The 23,647-nt window shown below is 40.7% G+C and overlaps 1 protein-coding gene across 1 annotated transcript in view; it reads left to right on the top strand.

The window, feature by feature from the left end:
- LOC128511928 (NLR family CARD domain-containing protein 3-like) overlaps nt 1-15,686 on the top strand; it is a 35,566-nt gene extending 19,880 nt beyond the window's left edge. The window contains exons 4-9 of the mRNA XM_053484977.1: nt 2,599-2,718; nt 7,124-8,974; nt 10,755-10,949; nt 13,201-13,374; nt 14,174-14,347; nt 15,183-15,686. Of these exons, the coding sequence (XP_053340952.1) occupies nt 2,599-2,718; nt 7,124-8,974; nt 10,755-10,949; nt 13,201-13,374; nt 14,174-14,347; nt 15,183-15,195 (2,527 nt within the window). The 3' untranslated portion in view covers nt 15,196-15,686. The remainder of the gene's footprint in view (nt 1-2,598; nt 2,719-7,123; nt 8,975-10,754; nt 10,950-13,200; nt 13,375-14,173; nt 14,348-15,182) is intronic.
- Nucleotides 15,687-23,647: the final 7,961 nt, after the last annotated feature.

The following is a 23,647-nucleotide window of genomic DNA, read 5'->3' on the forward strand; positions in this document are numbered from 1 at the left end:
GCGTGGCCTACGAGTACCTAGTGCTGCCGTTCGGCCTGTCACTAGCTCCCCGAACGTTCACGAAGTGCGCCGAGGCGGCGCTGTCTCCTCTTCGGGAGAAAGGCATTCGCATACTAGCCTATTTAGACGACTGGGCGCTAATAGCGAGCTCAAGCGAGCAGGCAGAGAAACAGACAGCACTAGTTCTGTCTCACATTCAGACGTTAGGGTTCTCAGTAAATATGCAGAAAAGCTCACTGACTCCGAGTCAACAGTGTTCATTCCTGGGTCTGGAGATATGCTCCGTTACCAGCCGAGCACGTCTCTCAGAGCACAGAATAGCCCCGTTTCAGCGCTGCCTTGCTCTGTTTCAGTTGCAACACAAACTTCGTTTCCGAGTGTTTTTACAACTAATGGGAATGATGGCGTCTATGATCACTGTGGTGCGTCTCGGGCTGTTGAACATGCGTGCATTTCAGCGCTGGGTGCGCTCTCACCGCCTATGTGCGGCGCGCCACCTCAACGGGAGGCTGACGGTGACACCGTCATGCATGTCAGCCCTTCTGCCCTGGAGGGAACCCAGGCTATTACGTCAGGGCTCTCCGATAGGCAGGGTATCGTTTCGCAAAGTGGTGTCAACAGATGCTTCCCTCAGCGGCTGGGGCGCTCTGTGCGACGGCTCTGCGGTCAGGGGGGCGTTGTCACAGGAACAACGCAGGCTTCACATCAACTATTTGGAGCTGTTAGCAGTGTTCTCAGCCCTGAGACATTTTCATCTGGCTCTGACAGGCCATCATGTTCTGATCAGGACAGACAATACAACAGTGGTGTCGTATATAAACAGACAAGGGGGGACTCGTTCACTTCCTCTGCTGAAACTATCTCATTCTCTATTGCTATGGTCCAGTGTTCATCTTCTGTCACTCAGGGCCACTCACATTCCAGGGCACCTGAATTTGGGGGCGGACCTTCTATCCAGAGGGGGCCCGCTTGTGAGGGAATGGAGATTACACCCATGGGTGGTAGCTCAGATCTGGGAGCGCTTCGGCAGGGCGGCAGTGGATATCTTTGCATCCAAAGAGAATGCTCACTGCCCACTATTCTTTTCCATAACAGATCGCAATGCCCCACTGGGGATCGATGCGCTGGCACACTCATGGCCCCCAGCTCTATTGTATGCTTTCCCTCCGGTAGAACTGATTCTGCCTGTCACAGAGAGGGTACGTCAGCAGGGCCTGTCACTAATCCTGGTGGCACCTCATTGGCCGGCGAAGTTGTGGTATGCAGAGATAGTCAGCCTGCTAGCAGCAGAACCATGGAAACTTTCTCTCCTCAGGGACCTTCTGTCTCAGGCAGGGGGAGAAGTAGTGCACCCGCGTCCCGAGCTGTGAAACTTGCACGCTTACCTGTTGAAAGGTCCAATTTGTTAGCAAAAGGGCTTCCCCCGAATGTGATTGAGACAATCCAAAGTGCTCGGGCCTCGTCTACTAGAGGTTTATATGCTTACAAGTGGCAAGCATTTGAGCAAAGGGTAAAGCGCTGTCTAAACAGCGGCTTTCCCATTGGATTGTGGAGGCTATTACACTAGCTTATAGCAGTAAGAGTGTCCCATTGCCTCTGGGTGTGAAAGCACATTCAACGAGAGCTATGGCAACATCATGGGCTCTGTTCAAAGGAATGTCCGTGGGTGATATTTGCGCGGCAGCCAGTTGGTCCTCACCACACACTTTTGTCCGGTTCTACCGACTTGATATAACGGCCCCCTCGGTGGCTCATTGTGTCCTCTCTGCGGGGTCCATGATGCAGTAGAGTAGCTATCAGGGTTCTTGTGGCTAACTTTATTAGATGCTCAGCGAGGCGTGAATATATGTCTCAAACATTACATTATTTGTTGTACCGAGTGAATCGACTGAAAGGGAACAAATGGTTATGACTATAACCTCTGATCACTGAAGGAGAGAAACGAGGTACAACACATTGCTGCCCCGCCTCATAGTTACGCTCGGCGAAGAGCGGCTATCGAACTGAGGGTCAACCGTGGCGACGATGGTTTATAGGTGTAGGCGGGGCTACACCTACGTCACCACAGGTTTGCCTGCCTTTACGGCGTGAATAAAGGTGGCTTCAGCCAGGACACGAGAGGGCGTGATATGCCATACAATATGTGTTGTACCTCGTTCCTCTCCTTCAGGGAACAGAGGTTATAGTCATAACCATTATTATTTTTCCAAGTTCATGCAAAGAGAATGAGACGAGGGGGACAACTAATGCCTATTTTGATAATTTTTTAATATATTGATTATTGAAAAGATTAATCGATTAATCAGATTACAATTTAGGTTTCAGGTTTTAAATTTATCTTGAGGTTGTTTTGTGGTAACTAACAATGAAGACAATAAAGATGAAAAAAATCCAAATTCTGTTCATTATAAATTTATGTCCTTTTGATGAAAATGCATGATATAAAATGTATCCCTATACAGCCTTCACAATAATGATGAAACAGTGTTGACAAAAATATTTCATTTTAAATTGTAAAATAATAATATTTTTTTCTAATGGCAACAAATTCAGCCACTGCAACATTCTGTCTCATGTCCACTCTATAATGTTTTACAGTAAACTCCAGATAAAGAGATCAGACTCACCACGACCCAGCTGTGTCTCCATGAAGAGTGATGGGTCTATGGATCCTTCTTATGGAAACTTTAAACGTGGAGACTCCTCATCTGTACACAGGTAACCTTCCATAGTTCTCAGAAAGACAGATCAAGCTACACATTGCTTTATCAACTCCAGAGTCATTTGCATTTGGATATTTATTAGTTTAATTAAATTCTTTAAACTGACCTTTATGTTGTTACACTTTCACTGAACATGAAATAGTATTCTCTACAGAGTAGACTATTGTGCAATTCAGTGTTTTACAGGATCATATGGAGGTAAATGCATATTAATATCAAAACAAAAGTAATAGACATGTTTCATGAAATAATTAAAATAGTCATTAAAGACTCAGCGTTTCCCACAGGTCTAATATATACTTGTGGTGTTTTGCCAGTGGAACGGGCTGACTTTACCTCCTGACATAATTTTACTGTCTACTGCAGTTCATACGACGAACAATAAACACATATTACCCTTAACACAATATTTTACTTTAAATAAAATTTTTATTTTATTTTATTAATTTTACATAATGGGGCGGCACAGTGGCTTATTGGTTAGCACTGTTGCCTTGCACCTCCAGGATACAGGTTCCATTCCTGGACAGACTCGATTCCTGTCTCTGTATGCAACCTGTGCTTGGTTTTCCTCTGGGTACTATGGTGGATGACTCCTCCCACAGTCCAAAGATCTGCAGATTTATTAATTGGCATTCCCAAATTGCCCGTAGTGTGTGAATGAATGTGCGTATGTGTGTGTGTGAGTATGTATGTGTGCCCTACGATGGATTGGCACCCTGTCCAGGGTGTACCCTGCATTGTGCTCTAAGTCTCTTAGGATAGGCTCCAGGCCCCCTGTGACCCTGAATACAGGATAAAGCGGTATAGAAGATGAGTAAGTGAGTGAGTTAATTTCACATAATATATTACACAGATTTACCCCCCAACCATCCCCTCTATTTATCTTGACTCTTCCTCCTATTAGGAACTTTAAAAAGGAAAACTTCTTATGTGTACACAGGTAACATCTCATAATTATCATAATTTCAGTTTGCATTTATAGATTATTGGTGATGCTCCAATACTTATAAAGCCAATAAGCCAATAAATGTATGGGTTATTGGTGTTTTATGGATTTATGATGATTATTGGTTATTCATAAATAATTTATATATTATAGGTGACGCTTGAATGTTTTAGGTTATATATTGTAAGCATCAATGTTTCAGAAGGGTCAGATGATTTTCCTATTTTAAGTGAAGAAACATTAAAATAATTGGAATTGAGTTAGGAACTGTCTAACTCATTATTAAAAAGTGAAAGAATAGTGCTAAACCATAAATTAAAAAACATGAACGATTGTGATCATTTAAACATGTGAGGTTGAATAAAAAAAGAAAACTAAGAGCATTTCCACATGCACAGTGGGGTGAGATATTTTTTATCAGAATCATATTATTTACCATGGACATTTACATACAAGGAGTTTTCTTGGTGTTTGATCACAACACGCACACACATTAGACTCTACGTTTAATTCATGTTAATTCAATTTTATTTTATTTTATTTGTATAGTGCTTTTAACAATTGTCATTGTCGCAAAGCAGCTTTACACAATCAAAAGAATTATTTAAGATTACATAAAGATTAAATATTACAGTAGGGTTATAATAAAGAAGCATTTAGATGCAGTTGAGATTGCAGTAGAAAGAGCTGCACTGTAGAGGTCTGTGCGGGACTGTTTTTTTAGTCCCGCTCCCGTCCGCTTCCGCAAGGTTTTATCCCGCACCCACCCGCTCCCGCTATATATCACTCTTTGTTCACCCGCTGCCCGCTTAGAATAATTTTCTTCCCGACCCGACCGCTCCCGCTAAATGTCTATCTGTTTCCAGAATCTCACATTTAAACCGAAAGAGAGGGATAACAAAAAAAAAAACTGTAGGTTGTACAACAATATATTTTATTTTTGTTCTTCTTGTTAAGAATGGTTAGTACGGAAAATGTGTTGCAGGGGGAAAAAATGTAGAAACAATGTACAAAATTGTAGCATATTTATTATTTTTATTTAAAATATAAATGTGACATTTTTTGCCAACACGGTAGCTTAGGAAAGGTGTAGCTGAAAACAAAGATTACAGGTGCTCGATAGGATTGAATAAAGCGCAGATATGCTGTTTAGAAAGGACGTCAGGAATGATATATTATTAGACCGCCCGCTCCTGTCCAAATTAGACCAGTTTCCGACCGCTACCGCGTTTTGTTTGTAAATCTCCCGCGTAGTGCATACTATAAACAACAAACATAAAATCCAAACAGAAACAGGAAAACTATGAATATTTTGGGGCAAAAAACTATAGGCTAGTTCTATAGTTGATGTTAATTGATGTTAATATGGAGTCCAGGTAGTTATTGGAGGCTCAAGTAGACTTGTAGGAAGTCCCAGTCCTGAACTATCGAACTGTCAAGTCCTCAGAGAGACAGCTGCCAACACCAGTCGAGGCCAGAACCGTCTTCTAGGTAGAGAGAATCATCCCTAGACACCAGACGCACCCCAAAGAGACACACGGGGCATCCATGTGACGAGATCTCCAAGCAGAAGCGGGGCACCAGGATGGGTCAGACAGGTCCGGAGGGCAGAGGAAGTCTGAATCACTGGCAGCTCAGGAACAACATGTGTAGCTCAGCAGAGAGAGAGAGCAAGAGAGAGAGAGGGGGAGAGAGGGAAGAGAAAGAGGGGGAGAAAAGCAGAAGAGGAGAGATGGCAGTTAGGTATGGTCACAGTCACACAATGTATAATGTGAATGTATATTAACTGTAGAGTGCAAGCAGAGACTCCGGCAGGACTAAATATGACAGCATAACTAAAAGGGAGAGCCAGAAGGAAACACAGACATGAGGGCTTCCTGAGATGTAAAGCAAACAATCACCTCACCGTCACCAAACCTGAGTGATCAATGAGAGTGAGGAAGACAGCATCCAAACATACCAGTTCACCATAATACTCTACGTCCATGAGTCCCCCAGATCTGCTCCTTTACCTAAGGCAAATCTATTTATAAAAATGCTTGGCTAAATAAATAGGTTTTTAGCCTGGACTTAAACACTGAGACTGTGTCTGAGTCCCGAACACTATTTGGAAGACTATAATACGCGGTACTGACAAGCAGCCTGCATCCTTTGATCAAAGTAGGCGCGGCGGATCGTAAGACACTAGCATTTCGCTCAGATACTGCGGCGCATTTAATGCTTTATATGTCAAGAGTACTATTTTAAAATCAATGCGAAATTTCACAGGGAGCCAATGAAGTGAAGATAAGGTAGGGGTGATGTGCTCATATCTTCTGGTTCTAGTGAGGACTCTTGCTGCTGCATTCTGGACTAGCTGAAGCTTGTTTATGCACCTAGCTGAACAACCAGACAGTAAGGCATTACAATTACAATAGTCCAACCTAGAGGTGATAAAAGCATGAACTAGTTTTTCTGCATCGTTTAGCGACAATATATTTCTTATCTTGGCAATATTTCTGAGGTAAAAGGATGCTATCCTGGTAATATTATCTACATGAGCTTCAAATGAAAGGCTGGAATCAATAATCACACCAAGGTCTTTCACTGTTGCACTTGATGGAACAGAAAGGCCATCTAAAGTTACAGTGTGATCTAAAATTTTACTCCTAGCTGTATGTGGTCCTATGACTAGAACTTCTGTCTTATCAGGATTAAGCAGAAGGAAGTTAATTAGCATCCAATTTCTTAATTGGACATAATTGGATAATAGACACATACCACCTGACACTGAGGCTTTGAAGCAAATCTTGAGGACTGATGCCATTTGTTGGTGACACCACAGCAACAAGCAACCAAGAAGCATGGGCTCGTATCAAGGAGAGATCAGGGTGTCACTGATGACCTGTGAAGTTTGTCTCAAGAGCCCACACCCATGTTGTTCTGGTAGAGTGTAGAGATTTTCTGAAAAGTTGGATTGGGAATATGTGACTCTTGTAAGTTTAAAGTGTAGAAGAGCAAATACTACCGAGGTTTCACTGTGTTTGACGCATTGATTTTGTTCTCTCTATCCCAGGCATGCACGTTAGTTTATAGCTTGACATTGAAATATATTGATCATTGTTTGTTCGGTGTGAATGTGTAACATCTAGCCAACTGATCTGAAGTCGTTCTCTTGATGATGATGATGATGATGATTATAATAATAATAATAATAATAATAAGCCAAGCTACTCAGATACTCACCACCAACCACAGATCATGGACATTTAGTGTGACAGCAGATGCTGCTGTGTAGGCGGAGCAATGGCAGAAATAATCAAACATCCACAAAGATGACAGTTCTGGTCAAAACAATCACTTAACTCCTGCTTGTTTGTATTGACAAAGACATTTTTGTTTACATCAGCATGATCTTTTTCTTGGAAAGCGCATCTGTCTTACTATGTCTTTGTACTTCTCTCTGTCACAGACACGACCCAGAATCTGCTGCTGTAAATGAATTCCAGAAAAAGTTCAGATTAAACCTGATGAAGAAGTTTGAGTGGGTAAATGGAATGATAATAAATCAGGAAAACCTAACACTACTGAGTGAGATCTACACAGAGCTCTACATCACAGAGGGAGACAGTGGAGGCGTCAATAAAGAACATGAGGTGAGACAGATTGAGGCAGCATCCAGGAAAACAACATTAGAGGAAAAACCAATCAAATGCAATGACATCTTTAAGCCCTTGTCTGATCAAGACAAACCCATCAGAACTGTGCTGACAAAGGGAGTCGCTGGCATCGGAAAAACATTCTCTGTGCAGAAGTTCATTCTGGACTGGGCTGAAGGGGAAGCAAATCAGGACATCCCCCTCATATTTCCACTTCCTTTCAGAGAGCTGAATCTGATGAACGAGCAGAAACTGAATCTGATGGAGCTCCTTCGTGTCTGTTTTAAGGAAACGAAAGAAACAGAAATGTACAGTTTGGAAAAGGTTCTGTTCATTTTTGATGGATTGGATGAGTATCGATTCTCTCTGGATTTCCAGAAGGCAGTGAGAGTGTGTGATGTAACTGAATCAGCATCAGTGCCGGTGCTGCTGATAAACCTGATCAAAGGGAATTTGCTTCCCTCTGCTCTCAACTGGATCACCTCACGACCAGCAGCAGCTGATCAAATCCCCTCTGAGTGTGTCGATCGAGTCACAGAGGTACGAGGGTTCAATGACCCACAGAAGGAGGAGTACTTCAGGAAGAGGATCAGTGATCAGAGCCTGGCCAATAACATCATCACACACCTGAAGTCATTAAGAAGCCTCTACATCATGTGTCACATCCCAGTTTTTTGCTGGATCTCAGCCGCTGTTCTAGAGAGAATGTTTGGGGAAGCAGAGAGTAGAAAGATCCCCAAGACTCTGACTCAAATGTACACACACTTCCTCATCATTCAGATCAACATCATAAGAGAAAAGTACTCAGAGAAGCTGGAGAGTAATAAAGAAATGCTTCTCAAACTGGGACACCTGGCTTTTCAGCAGCTGAAGAAACACAACCTGATCTTCTATGTTGAAGACCTGAGAGAGTGTGGCATTGATGTGAGAGAAGCAGCAGTGTACTCAGGTGTGTGTACGCAGATCTTCAGAGAGGAGTTTGGGCTTCACCAGAGTAAAGTCTACTGCTTTGTTCATCTGAGTATTCAGGAGCATCTCGCAGCTCTGTATGTGTACCTGATGTTCATGAGGAAAAAGATAAATGTTCTTCAGCATAGTTTGTATCCTCACTATGTGCTTACTAATCCATATATCTTCTCCCGACTTGTATCCTTTCGGAGATATTATCTGAAGATGGGGAATTTAACAGAAATTAAAATCTCAGAAGTCCACATTAGTGCTGTAGCTCAGACCTTAAACAGTAAGACTGGACATCTGGATCTTTTCCTCCGCTTTCTTCTGGGTCTCTCACTGGAGTCCAATCAGAAACTCTTACATGACTTAGTAAGACAGACAGGAAGTAGCTCCCACAGCAAAGATGAAACAGTTCAGTACATTAACAAGATGATCAGTGGAGGTCTTCCTCCAGAGAAATCCATCAATCTGTTCCACTGTCTGAATGAACTTGGTGATGATTCTCTAGTGGAGGAAATCCAACACTACCTGAAATCTGGAAAACAAAGTGAACTCTCTCCTTCACAGTGGTCTGCTCTGGTGTTTGTGTTACTGACATCAGCAGAGGATCTGGAGGAATTTGATCTGAATAAATATTACAGTCCAGAGAAGATAACAGAAGAGGTTCTTGTGAAGTTGATGCCTGTGATTTCAGCATCCAGAAAAGCAATGTAAGTAAATCTGTTTAAATCTGTTCTACTGTAGAAAGAGAGAAACTGAAAAACACTTTGATAAATATGTACTTTAAGATGGGCTTTTTTTGAGCTTAAGGTGATACAGAGTGGTGTTAATGTGAATAAATAAATAGTTACATAAGAGAATAACTATCACATAAATAAATGAATGACTGATTTCTTGAATTGATGCCTTGGTGCCTGAAATAATAAGAGTTTATTGAAGTTATGATTTATATGACAGTAAAGTTGGTTTTATTCTGGATATTTAACACTTGTTCACACCTCCGAGTTCAGAGTCTGTGAAAACCCTGTAAAAAAAAACTGTTTTCATCTATGTAAACCTCATTAACGTCACACTTAGATCTACATTTTTTTCATTATAACATTTTTTTTCATTTCATTTTAATTTGTTGTGTTTGCCTGGAAGTGCAGTTGCACTGAACCACTTTCATTATTATTAGTTCCTGCTATTATGACTTCACTAAAGGATTGTATGTGATGTGAGTGGTTGTCAGGGTGTCTCTTAGTGACTCACTATTGCTCTCCACCTGTTGTCAGGGTGTCTCTTAGTGACTCACTATTGCACTCCACCTGTTTCTGTTTTTTTTTTTTTTTTTTTTTTAAATATTTTTTGGGGGTTTTCCAATTTTCTCCCCAATATTAGTCGTAGCCAATTCCTCCCCGTCACTAGGGGGTTCCCACATTTAGGCTACCACTACCACTCAGTCGGGAGGGCGAAGACTATCCCGTGTTTCCTCCGAACCGCGTGACGTCAGCCGACCGCATTTTTTTTCGAACTGCTTGCTCACGCACCATTAGGGGCGGAGTAACACACTCTGGATTTGCTAAAAGACTAAAGCTGGGGAGCGGCTGCTCGTGACTCAAATTCAGATCCTTAAACTGCGAGTGTTCCTGTTCAATAGTTACTATTTGTTAAGATTATGTTAAATTTGTATGTTTAAGCATATGCACAGCGATAGAAATTCATGAACAGTTTTTATGTACTAGATAATCTGTAATGGGTTAGCGATTAGCCACTAACCTCGAATGAATAAAATAAACAGTTTAGTACACAAACAACACTAACACAACAGTATTGATTACTGTTGTAATTTTTGACTTGTCAAAAATATGGAGCTTTAAATAAACATCTACATCTGCATTTACGCTGCGCTGCAACCTGCCAAATACATGACATCAGTAAAAAAGCCTTACAGAGTGTAGTGTTATGCAATTGTCTGAATCTTTTTATTTTCTTCTCTGGACTTAAATAAAAAATAAATAGTAAAAAATCTTTTTCATGCTGTAGGTCTATGGAATAATTATTCATCTCTTACACTTAAATTTTAATGTATTTTTTGGGAGACTGTATATACACACACACACACACACACACACACACACACACAGAGAATAGGTCAGACACAGGGACATACAACACACCTAGTGTGTAAACGAGCAAATAAGGAGCTTTCAGCATCTCTCTCTCTCACTCACACACACACACACACACACAAACACAGTTAGCTACATAAAACTCCTTCACCACTGCGCTGGTTATCATTTGCGTAGCTAATTACAGAACAAACTCCCACCAAGTCGATTCTGAGCCGCTCTGACTGTGAATAACTATTACAGCATTTATCTGTTTTGTCTAACTGCTGTTTGTGCTTTTGCTGTTTATGAAAATGAGAAGGTGCAGTGAAAGCTTTGAGGATCTGTTTGATCATTTGTACTGATGTTAGTTCATTATGTCTTATTTTATTTCCTTCAGTATCAGGTGTGATAGAATTGAAAATAGAAGTGCTGCAGCTCTGGGCTCAGTGCTCAACTCAGAAACCTCCAATCTGAGAGAACTGCATCTGACTGTGAAGACACTCAACCTGACTGAAAATAAACTAACAGACTCAGGAGTAAAGCGTCTCTCTGCTGTACTGGAGAATCCTCACTGTAAAGTGGAGACACTGAGGTAAGATCATCTCTGAGTCACAATACCTCACTAAAAGCAGCAGTTAATAGTTTAAGTGTTTTAGTAACTGACATTTTTCTGTAAGAGTACAGCATAAAGAGCAAATTTGTTACTTACTACTACTAATAATAATATTAATAATAATAATGAAATTGATGTACAATGAGATCCATGTGCACTAAAATACAGTAAAACCTTGGATTGCGAGTAACGCGGTTTACGAGTGTTCTGCAAGACGCACAAAGATTTATAATAAATTTTGACTTGGAAAACGAACAAGTTTTGGTTTACAAGTACCGAGTATCATGTATCACGCGTGCGCTTCTTGTTTTGATGCCGAGCGTCACGAGATTACAACTGAGCCAATGGTTTTTCTCTCTCGTGCACTGCGGAATTGTGGGTAATCGTCTCCCCTGCTGGGTCTTAGTGCTCGTCTCTCACTGGTATAATCAACATCCGTGCACGTGTGTACTGTTTACTATAACACTGTGACAACGTGTGTGTGTGTGTGCAAAACATATTTAATTTTGTTTGTAAGCGCGTGTGTACAGCGCACGTGTAAAGCGCGCGTGTACTGTTTCTTATAACACTCGTTATAAGAAAACACTCGTTATAAGACTGTTTCTTATAACACTCTGTTTCTTATAATATTCGTGTGTGTGCGCGCGTGTAAAGCAAAAGAAATTCTCAATACAGAGATTTAAAAAATTATTTTCTTCCTTAGCCCATCGCTGCGTGTGCGTGTTTGTGTGTGTGAAGCACCCCCTCTCTGCTTCACAAACATGCACACACATTAGGCGAGATAGTTTCTGCTCTCCACAGAAACTCTGCTCTGTCGCGAAGGTAAAGTGCAGCTTCATTTGTTTGTTTGTTTTACTTTACAGCAGTGATTCGGTTTGTTTGCGCTCACACGAGTGTCATTAGTGATGTTCCTTGCTAATTTTTCCCGACAAAACAGTCTTTCCGTTAATATGTGTTTATGTTTGTGTGAGATTCAAATAAGACAGGTTTACTGTTTAAGATGAGACGGGGGAGACAGGAGGGCCTTAAAGTAAGAGTCTCCTCTTACGTTAGCTTCACACACACACACACACACACAGAGCGCCTGTGCGCACAAACGGAAACACTTATCTGTCGGGATTTATTTAAACTTTTTTTTAAAGATAAAGTACAGGTTATTTCTTATGGGAAAATTTGCTTTGGTTTACGAGTGTTTTGGAATATGAGTCCGCTTCCGGAACGAATTATGCTCGTAATCCGAGGTTCCATTGTACTGTTAAACAGCGATTAATTCTACAAAACCTAACTCATTACTTTAAACTTAAAACATCAATACTTTTGTACCTCTAGTGCACTTAATGTAGATAAATCTCAATAACAGCAGTAATACTTTGGTGTGTGTTAATAATATCTTGGGATTGGTGAAGAAAAGGAAGACTGTCCAACATGACAGACACGTCATCTTAACAACAAGTATTACCTCTCCCACCTGAGAGAACAAAATGTGAGGAGACTCAGGAGTGAAGTGTTTCTCTGCTGTACTGGAGAATCCTCACTGTAAACTGGAGACACTGTGGTAAGATTGTTTGTGTGTGCGCACGTGTTTGTATGCGTGTGCAAACTTATGTGACTTTATACTGTAAATATAGAATATACTTATTTATGTCAGCACCTTGTTCACCATGGACTAAAATGAGTATCACTTCATCACAAGAACAAAAGTCATCCTCGCTCTACAGCACTTATGTACAGTACATGTGTATAAGACATTTACACAGTACTGTACACTTTTATTTACTGTAAAGTTGTCATTCTAAATCTGTATAATCTGATCAACCTGATTTGTAAATATTTCACACTCAGTCAGGTTTATAATTTAGAACTTTTTATTTAGTAATAAATTATCAGTCAGTAATATTGTTTAGTGAATACATGAGTTTTAATTCTCCTCAGAAGTAACGCTTTAAGCCTGAAATTAGTATAACTTGGTCTAAATTCATGATGGTGTTTTTTTTGTTTTTTTTTACCCTGATTCAGACTTTTACTTCCTTGATTCTGCAGTAATATAAATCTATAGTGTTATATAAATGTCTAGTGTTATTAAACAAAGGTTATGGAGAAACAAGTTAATTGTCCCTGTATAGTGGGAGAACCATTTTGTAGACTCACCATCATAAAAAATAAAAGATAAACTGAGATGTACATGTAAATGAGATGTGTTGATGAAGTGTGTGTCATTGTGTCTCTGCAGGTTGCAGTGTTGTCATGTCTTAGGTGAAAGCTGTGCTGCTCTGACTTCAGCTTTGAGATTAAACCCCTCACACCTGAGAGAACTGGATCTTTCTAGGAATGCTCTAGGAGACTCAGGAGTGAAGTGTCTCTGTGCTGTACTGGAGAATCCTGACTGTAAACTGGAAAAACTAGTGTAAGATCATCTCTCTGAGAGTCACATGACCTGCTCCTCAGTAAGACACATTCTCTAATAGTGAGACTGAAGCAGAGGTTTTAGGTTCATCATCAATGTCCTGAGGAGGAAGATTGTTTCTTTTCACTGATGATTTGTCACAGAGTCTTTGGGTCAGATGTACGTAGGTGAGAAGCTGCAGCACAAAACCTGACTTGATGCGACTGCAGTGTGTCTGAAATGACTGTGAAATTTACAACACTGTAACTAATCACACAAACTGCAGCTGAGACACACACTAACTGCACTGTGTGAGCTGCAGGGTTTAAAAACAGCAGTGACATTCTCAGAGATGAAAATTAGTTCTGTTAGTAAGGATTATTTCAGTACATCTGTGTCTATGTGCTATGAACAGGGTTGCCAGATCTGCGTTACAGAAACAGACAAATAGACAAGCAGTATTAAACCCATGCAGATTCCCTCATTAGTTCTTTCTCTAACATTTTAAAATAGTCTCATATTATTACACATTTAGTCATGAATACAAAATGTCAATGAATAAACTCAAAGACTTAAATCAATTCATATAGTAACAGAGAGCTAAAGTAGTGAACACCATCAGTAGTGTGTGTGTGTGTGTGTGTGTGTGTGAGGAGATCACAGGGATCATTACTGATTAAAATAACATACTTTAGATAAAATGCCCAAGTTCTCTCTCTCTCTCTCACACACACACACACACACACACACACACACACACGAGCTTGTCTTGAAGTTTATATCCTGAAAGAGTGAAGTATGTGTCATTGTGTCTCTGCAGGTTGAAAAGTTGTGGTGTCTCAGATGAAGGCTGTGCTGCTCTGACTTCAGCTCTGAGATCAAACCCCTCACACCTGAGAGACCTGGATCTGAATGGGAATAAAATAGGAGACTCAGGAGTGAAGTGTCTCTCTGCCCTTAAGGACGATGAACATTACAGACTACAGACACTGAGGTGAGTAATGATCTCTTTATATAAACACTGAAACATTAGCAGATTGATTAGCATTATGTTGTATATTAGCATTGGCTTGTACATTTCTCTTTAGTTCCAGTAAATATCAGATTACAGTTAAAATGTCACTTTATTCTATTTAATCAGACTTTTTCTAACAATTATCTTTAATGCTGTTTGGTGTTGATTTAAACTTCATGTGAAAGCAGACGACAGGGAGTCAGACGGAGTTTACAAAACATCCCACCTGAGTGCATGAGAGTGATTGTAAATGAACAGCTGGTCTCCTTGTGACACCCTGCTATCTCTGACTTCATACTGCTGCTTCTGTCTGAATAAGATGATTTCAGCTTTTCCCTGTTTCTGATAAGCTGTTAATTTCCTCAACTCTCATAAAAACTCATGAAAACCATCATCTTTAATGCCACACTGTCACAAGTATTAGATTTAATCAGCTACTTTACTCACACTGACACTCCTTCCAGCTCTCCACCTCCTCACCGTGTCTTCTGTCATCCCTGTAAAAATTCACCTCCGCTTCTTCTTAAAGTCTGCACTTAAATATACATGTAGGACAGGAGATAAAACACATAGCAGTGATATGAGTTTAAAGCTCTACAGTCTGTCGTGTGATTGTAAACAGCTCATTTCCTGTTAGAACTTAAGGAAGTGTTATTTGTTCTAGCTAAATAGTCTGAAATATTTTATAAATGTTAAATTATATTATATACATGAGATAGTAATGTTTTACTTACAGCAAAGGTGATTATGTGCTGTTGATCATGAAGCAGCCCTGTCTAGTATGTGTTTATCAATTCAGATATTTCTCTTTTAGATTGGGTTGGTGATGAACAGCTGTGTGCCGAAGATTAAATTTTTCTTTTCTTTTCATGTCAGCAAACAGAGAACACATTTATAGAAATGTAATCTTTTAATAATAACACACCGAACAGACTTAGAGATTTGGATATGAATTCCTCAATCCCATAAAAACCTGAAGGACTATTAGTATCAGCAGGTGAAAAACCACATGGACTCGAGCTGAACCCAGTGAGTGGAACAGAGAGCTGAAATGGACTGGAACAGTTTCAGGACATTGATGGGATTCTCACCTGACAGGACTGGCGTTGGGGAGTTTATCTGAGGAAACCTGTAGGAGACTCAGTACAGGTTATATTTATCACTTTGCTACTTAATATAGTTGAAATCTTTTTGTTACAGGATCAGACCGAACCCAGCAGGAACCCTATATGCTGTATAATGTTGTCATTGGAGTGGTAATTAGGTTCCACACTGAAAAAATGTTTTGTTGAATTTACTTAATTTTTTTTATGGTAAGTGGTTGCACACATGTTTATCTAAATTTAGATATATATTTTAAGCTGACTGTATTTATTATTTTTAAGAAATTTCTAAATGAATTGCATTGGCGATTTTAGCTAAATTATTTTGTATATATTTTAGAATAATTTCCTTAGTAATTTCAACTGGCACCATGTTAAATCTCCTTAAATATATTATGTAAGATGGACTGCCATTTTAAAACTAGTTATTGTGCATTCTGATTAATTAAATTCTACATACTATAATTAAGTTTAATTTAATTAAATGAAAACATTATTATTATTAGTTTTACTTTCAGTTGATTTAATATGCTGATACTGTAAGTAACCAACATATGTAACCAAACAACTCTTTATTTTCCCATGTACAGTAAATGTTACATCTCTTGCAACATGCAATACCATTGCATCTATCAGACAAGCATGGGCGAAGTGAAACTTGCATCAACTGTAAAAGTTTTTTTTGCCATATAAATACAGTAGCAATAACATCTGCCAAAATGCAGTCACCTTGGAAAAACTTTCAATAACGTTAAATCCATTGGATTATCATGTGCATCAACTGTGGAGGTAAACCTTAGCCTTTTAAGAGGTTTTATAAAAGATAAGTAATCAGTAAACTCTGATTGTATAAGGCAACATAAAATGAAAATGCAGGCAGCATAGTGTTCACAGACAACATCATTTGTGTTCTCCCAAATAAGAGTCTCTGTAAATAGTGTCTTTCATGCATGGCTTGACAACATGACTTTACCATGCACATGTGGTAACCAATGAAAAAAAAGAAACTAGCAGTAAAAATTAAAACAAAAACAGAGCAAGACCAGTCATAACAAAAACAAAATGTACCAGAACTGGCCAGAGTTGATCATGGACAGCCTCAACCTTTGTAGGGGAAAAATAAAAAGTATTTCTGTCTTGCTCTCACTTTGTTGTTAATCTTGTAACATCTCTCGTTTTCTGAAGCTGTATGTTCCTGTACATCAAATGCTCTCTATCATCCTCCAGGGAGAAACAACTGGCTTAACACAGCAGTCTGACTGAAGAATTCCTGTAGTCCTACAAAAAACTAAGTTTGTTCTTCAGTCCAAGGACTCTGGGGGACAACTTGTCAACATCCATTTGCATAAGGACCTTCTGAATGAATTCGTAGTAGTATCTCAGCTCTTTAGAATAAACCAAGTTCAGTGCATAGATGACTCCTACCATCATGGCACAAGCTCGGGCTGCAGAGCCAATGTTTTCCAGAACAATCACTCCTTTAATGAAAATCCCAATGTCATCATAATGTCCAATTTCTCCACCCTCCTTGTTGATGGCATAGATCCCCATGTTGCTCTTCTGCAGGTCTCCCAGGATCTCATCTCCTTTGATATCCTGTATATATATAAAAAAAATAAATAAAATAAAAAAGATATCATTGAGGTGGGTGTTGGAGTTGTGCTGGAGTGCCTTGTAATAGCAGGTGGTTTAATGGTTTAAAATAAATGGAGAGGCCAAACATTAGAACCACCTCTTAATATGGTGCACTCCAGTATGATTTTTTTTTTTGTAAAGCTGAATCTAAGAAACGCACAAAGAATTCCAAATGTACTGGTACTGTAAAGCACCTGTGCAAATGGCAATAAACTCTACTCTATAACTTGTTCTTGTGACTATGTGGAATGCATTACACTGACTTACCATATACTCCCGCATGAGATGCCCATCATCTTCCCCAAGGTAGATGTAAAGTGCCTTGAGGGCTGCTGCCCTTTTAAGGTTGACATCACTTGTGGCCTGTGTAAAAAGATTCCAATGATTAAAACTGTCCTAAATACATAAAATATACAGTATAATTGCAAAAATACTTAGAACCTTTACAACAAACAGTAAAAGGCATTTCCTCGTAACTAATGAATGTTAGTTAAGTGTGATTTGACCTATAAAATGTCAAATGGTCTGAATGTGAGGTAAAAGCACTGTTTTAACTTCTATCCAGTAAAGCATCAGTGAGAACATCACTGAGAACAATGCTGTCTTGTTTATGCTTCTTAAGTCAGTCTACTCTGCTGAATTACGGCTTGTCAAGTGCCTTGTTCATGGTAGGTACAGTTTCTTTCACTTTCCCCCCCCAGGGAGTTGAACTAGTTGATTGAACTTTTATGATCCCTGCCTTTGTAGGATATCATTAAATGTCTTTAGAAATTTCTTTTACACCTTTAAAGTTATTGCTTATTTTCTATAAGGCAAAGTAGGGCTTTACATGGTACTAGAGACATACATTTCATAAACACATGTGTAATATGAAAATCTTTAAAGCTGCAACAATTAAATGATTGTTCACTTAGTTGATTGAAAAAAGTCAACTCTTTTTTTTAAATTGATTATTGGTTTTAGGGAATTTTCAAATAAAAATGACATCACATATTTACCTCTTGCAAGACCTCTAGATGTTTGGCTAGCTTCTGTCCAGAAACACCCCTCTTCTTCAAGAAAAAAGATGTCAGCTGGGATAAATTACCGTCCAAATATGCCATGAAGGTCTGTAGCGCGGCCACATAAAAGGGCACTTCAGATAGCGGGAGAGATGAAGATACGCAGCGCTGTTGTTTGTTTACGAGAGAGCGATTGTTTGCTAGATCCCAAGGATTACTTATTTCCCGGTTGGATTAATCTTTGCTGGACACTTACAATACACCTCTCATTCTGTTTCTCGAGCTCCCGGATTCAACATCTTTACCGGTGAGGCCGAGCCATCTTTCCCGTATACCATTTCACACACTGCAATAACTCAGACTCTGGACTATCATACATACACCCACACCCACGCATACACTACATTCATTGTTTATATTTGTATATATTGGTTTTGGTGCACCTTGTTTGTTTATTTGTTGTTTTATTTTGTATAATACACTTTGGTTTGGTTTAATACTAGTTTTTGTGTCGGCTCTTTACTTGTCCTGCCTTGATTGCGCAATACCGGAAGAGTCATTTTAAAAACCCGTATTTTGATTCTCGACCTCGTAGCATTGTAACTAGCGATAAAAATAAATCCGGACGTTACAGGTTGTCTTAAGTGGGATTGTTGTTATTCGCTGGAATTCAGCATTTATCTTTTATACACAAAAGAAAATGACAGAAGACAGAAAACAGTCACTGGTGTAAGATTATTTTGTAGTTGCTGTATCTTAAAGGACATATACTGATATTTTGATTCATACACATTCACATTCCATACAAACTTTAATTCTTTTGATTGTGTAAAGCTGCTTTTCGACAATGACAATTGTTAAAAGCGCTATACAAATAAAATTGAATTGAATATTCTAATTGCCTTCAACAGCATATAGTCATGGTTGTTTATATGCCAGCAGCTATATTCATCAAACAAGCTCTTATTAACCCTCACTGTCTGTCCAGCAGACAGCGACATAGACTAGCTGGTGAATAAAGTGGAACACACAGAAGTTAGACTGAAATTTGGTGGAGACCAAAGCAGAGCTAAATAATGAATGCTGAATTTCCTTGTATCAGGTGAATACTAACCACTTCACAGGGGATTTATTTGTGTTCATTTTTTCCACCTTTTTTAATAAGTAATTTCAGCAGTTACACACCAAAATATACAGAAAAATCTCCTCGGCTAGCTTCTCTAGGATATCAGACTTTAGCCCCGGATAATCTTCAGTCATGTGCCAGTTTCTCTGAAGCCCTCATTTTCACGTTGAAACTGCAGCTCTACGTCATATGAAAAACAAGTGCTCTCAGTACACTGTCTAAGTGTGTCAGAATGATGGTGCTATCTGAGTCAGATGAGGACAAGGAGGACACACTGGGAGATTTTTGGCTGCATACTGGTGTTCCAGAAGACCCAGGAGTTCTAGGAACAGGCTGCTTTGAAGAACATGGACTGAAGTCCACATCATTTGTTGTGTACACTAATTTGATTGTACTTCTGTCTTGAATGTCTTGTACGGATGGAATGTTCATAAACTCATTATTGAAGTCAGGATCCATGAACTGAATACGGAAATCCCTTTCAATTGCAAATGCTTCACAAGTTTCATTGTGTAACTCCATCAAAGTTTTTGGCATTCCTGAATGGAGATCAAGTCTTCTAAAGTCGTTATCTTCAATAATGATTCTCAGCTTCAGATGCTGTGCCATTCTTCAGTCTATTTGTTAAAGGAAACAAAAAATTTTAAATTGATATTTGGTACTGCTGTTATTTAAAATGATTTTTTTACTAGGAAGTGAAGTAAAGCAGGATCATTTTGCCGTAGTATTATTCTGCAATTAAAATTGTTTTTATAATTATTGGTAATTATTTATGTAAATCAACCAAAACCACACAAATTACACTTTCACTTGTTTTTGATTGTGTGTCAATCAAAAAAAGGGGAATATCATATATTTAACTAACATATGTAAACATGAACATTTATATGAAAATGGCAACATGAGGGTGATCAGGTATGTGTCACAGGAATGGATACCTTCCCTCAGAAAAAAAAAACATTTATATGAAAATGGCAACATTATGTCTCACAGGAATGGATCCCCTCTATCTCTCTTACTCATCTTCTACACCGCTTTATCCTGTATTCAGGGTCACAGGGACCTGGAGCCTATCCCAGGAGGCTTAGGGCACGAGGCGGTGTACACCCTGGACAGGGTGCCAATCCATCTCAGGGCACACACACATACACTCACTCATTCACACGCTATGGGCAATTAGCCTAACCTGCATATCTTTGGGGACTGTGGGATGAAACCCACCAAGCATGGGGAGAACATGCACACTCATGCACACAGAGACAGAGGGAATCGAGCCTGACCGGGAATTAAACCCGGACCCTGGAGGTGCAAGGTGACAGGGCTAACCACTACACCACCGTGCCTCCTTCCCCGCCATCTTTAAAACTAAATTAGTCCTCATGCAACCCTCTTGTTACCATATTTAGTGTATTATTGTATGAAATCATGAAACACAAACACAACATGAATGACCATGATCTAACCTTGTATATGTATGAATCCTTTAAGTGTCACCATACGTCGGTCTCCAATGATGTAGTCTGCCAATGGGTAGTGGTCTACCAAGGAACCAAGTTCAATGAAGGAGACTTGTGATGTGGGGCATAGCTCAAATGCCCTAAAATGTTCCCTATACCAGGTACCTAACTCTTTAACAATGAAGTTCAAGCTCTTCTCCACAACAACCATTTGGATAACTTCTGCAAATTCTGGCAAACCACCAGCAGCACCATGAACAACAATCATACCTTCTCTGTAGCTAACACCATTAACAGATGCATTCTTTGTAAGCTGAATGTGAGTTATATCAGGATATTTCAACCTTAGCGCCTTCTGTACTACTGTACCTGATGCATAATTTCAACAGAGAGAGTTGAGACAGCAGAGACAGGCAAACTAGAGCTATCAATTGTGGTTGACTCCAGGTGATATGCCATCATGAACTGATGGTTCACTGCCAGGGACAAGAGTATGTTTTTAAAGCAGCGTGTGTGATGAAGAACCTGCTTAAAAAAAAAACTGTGCTTTCAAACCTCATTGTCCCAACTAGTGGACCAAAACGAATGGTTATGACTATAACCTCTGTTCCCTGAAGGAGAGGAACGAGGTACAACACATATAGTATGGGATATCACGCCCTCTCGTGTCCTGGCTGAAGCCACCTTTATTCACGCCGTAAAGGCAGGCAAACCTGTGGTGACGTAGGTGTAGCCCCGCCTACACCTATAAACCATCGTCGCCACGGTTGACCCTCAGTTCGATAGCCGCTCTTCGCCGAGCGTAACTATGAGGCGGGGCAGCAATGTGTTGTACCTCGTTCCTCTCCTTCAGGGAACAGAGGTTATAGTCATAACCATTCGTTCCCTTTCAGTCGATTCACTCGGTACAACACATATAGTATGGGACATATATTCACGCCCCGCCGAGTATCTATCAAAGTTAGTCACAAGAACCCTGACAGCTACTCTACTGCATTATGGACCCCGCAGAGAGGACACAATGAGCCACCGAGGGGGCCGTTATATCAAGTCGGTAGAACCGGACAAAAGTGTGTGGTGAGGACCAACTGGCTGCCGCGCAAATCTCGCCCACAGACATTCCTTTGAACAGAGCCCATGATGTTGCCATAGCTCTCGTTGAATGTGCTTTCACACCCAGAGGCAATGGGACACTCTTGCTACTATAAGCTAGTGTAATAGCCTCCACAATCCAATGGGAAAGCAGCTGTTTAGACAGCGCTTTACCCTTTACTGGACTGGCAAAGCAGATAAACAGTTGATCACATAAGCGGATATCTACTGTACGGTCCATGTACACTCGTAGTGCACGTACGGGGCACAAATTATGCAATTTTCTCTGCTCATCAGAAGCAAAAGGAGGAGGAAAAAAAAGCTATAAAGGTCAAAGACCATAGAGCTATAATCAGTGGAGACGACCTTCGGTACATAGGCCGCGTTCGGCCGTAGAGTAACCTTTAACCCATTAGCAGCAAACTGCGTACAGGATGGATGCACGGACAAAGCGTGGAGATCGCCCACTCGTTTAGCAGATGCTAAAGCAAGAAGAAGTGCCGTCTTATATGAAAGAATTTTCATATCTATAGACTCAACTGGCTCAAAAGGAGGACCACAGAGGGCCTCAAGCACTAACAATAAATCCCAAGACGGAACACTGGACCTCGTAGTGGGTCGCAGACGTCGCACTCCCTTTAAAAACCGTACTGCCAGCGGATGAGCCCCTGGTGACACTCCGTCAAAACCAACATGACAGGCTGATATAGCCGCCAAGTACACTCTAATAGTTGTTGTAGAAAAGACAAAATCTCCACCATGGAGCACTGAAATGGAAGAACATTATGTTCTTGACACCATTGCTCAAATGCTCGCCACTTGTAAGCATATAAACCTCTAGTAGACGAGGCCCGAGCACTTTGGATTGTCTCAATCACATTCGGGGGAAGCCCTTTTGCTAACAAATTAGACCTTTCAACAGGTAAGCGTGCAAGTTCCACAGCTCGGGACGCGGGTGCACTACCTCTCCCCCTGCCTGAGACAGAAGGTCCCTGAGGAGAGGAAGTTTCCATGGTTCTGCTGCTAGCAGGCTGACTATCTCTGCGTACCACAACTTCGCCGGCCAATGAGGTGCCACCAGGATTAGTGACAGGCCCTGCTGACGTACCCTCTCTGTGACAGGCAGAATCAGTTCTACCGGAGGGAAAGCATACAATAGAGCTGGGGGCCATGAGTGTGCCAGCGCATCGATCCCCAGTGGGGCATTGCGATCCGTTATGGAGAAGAATAGTGGGCAGTGAGCATTTTCTTTGGATGCAAAAAGATCCACTGCTGCCCTGCCGAAGCGCTCCCAGATCTGAGCTACCACCCATGGGTGTAATCTCCATTCCCTCACAAGCGGGCCCCCTCTGGATAGAAGGTCCGCCCCCAAATTCAGGTGCCCTGGAATGTGAGTGGCCCTGAGTGACAGAAGATGAACACTGGACCATAGCAATAGAGAATGAGATAGTTTCAGCAGGGGAAGTGAACGAGTCCCCCCTTGTCTGTTTATATACAACACCACTGTTGTATTGTCTGTCCTGATTAGAACATGATGGCCTGTTAAAGCCAGACGAAAATGACTCAGGGCTAAGAACACTGCTAACAGCTCCAAATAGTTGATGTGAAGCCTGCGTTGTTTCTGTGACCACGCCCCCCTGATCGCGGAGCCGTCGCACAGAGCGCCCCAGCCGCTGAGGGAGGCATCTGTTGACACCACTTTGCGAAACGATACCTTGCCTATCGAAGAGCCCTGACGTAATAGCCTGGGTTCCCTCCAGGGCAGAAGGGCTGACATGCATGACGGTGTCACCGTCAGCCTCCTGTTGAGGTGGCGCGCCGCACATAGGCGGTAAGAGCGCACCCAGCGCTGAAACGCACGCATG

This window comes from Clarias gariepinus, chromosome 24 (genome assembly GCF_024256425.1).
Source record: "Clarias gariepinus isolate MV-2021 ecotype Netherlands chromosome 24, CGAR_prim_01v2, whole genome shotgun sequence".
Taxonomy (NCBI): domain Eukaryota; kingdom Metazoa; phylum Chordata; class Actinopteri; order Siluriformes; family Clariidae; genus Clarias; species Clarias gariepinus.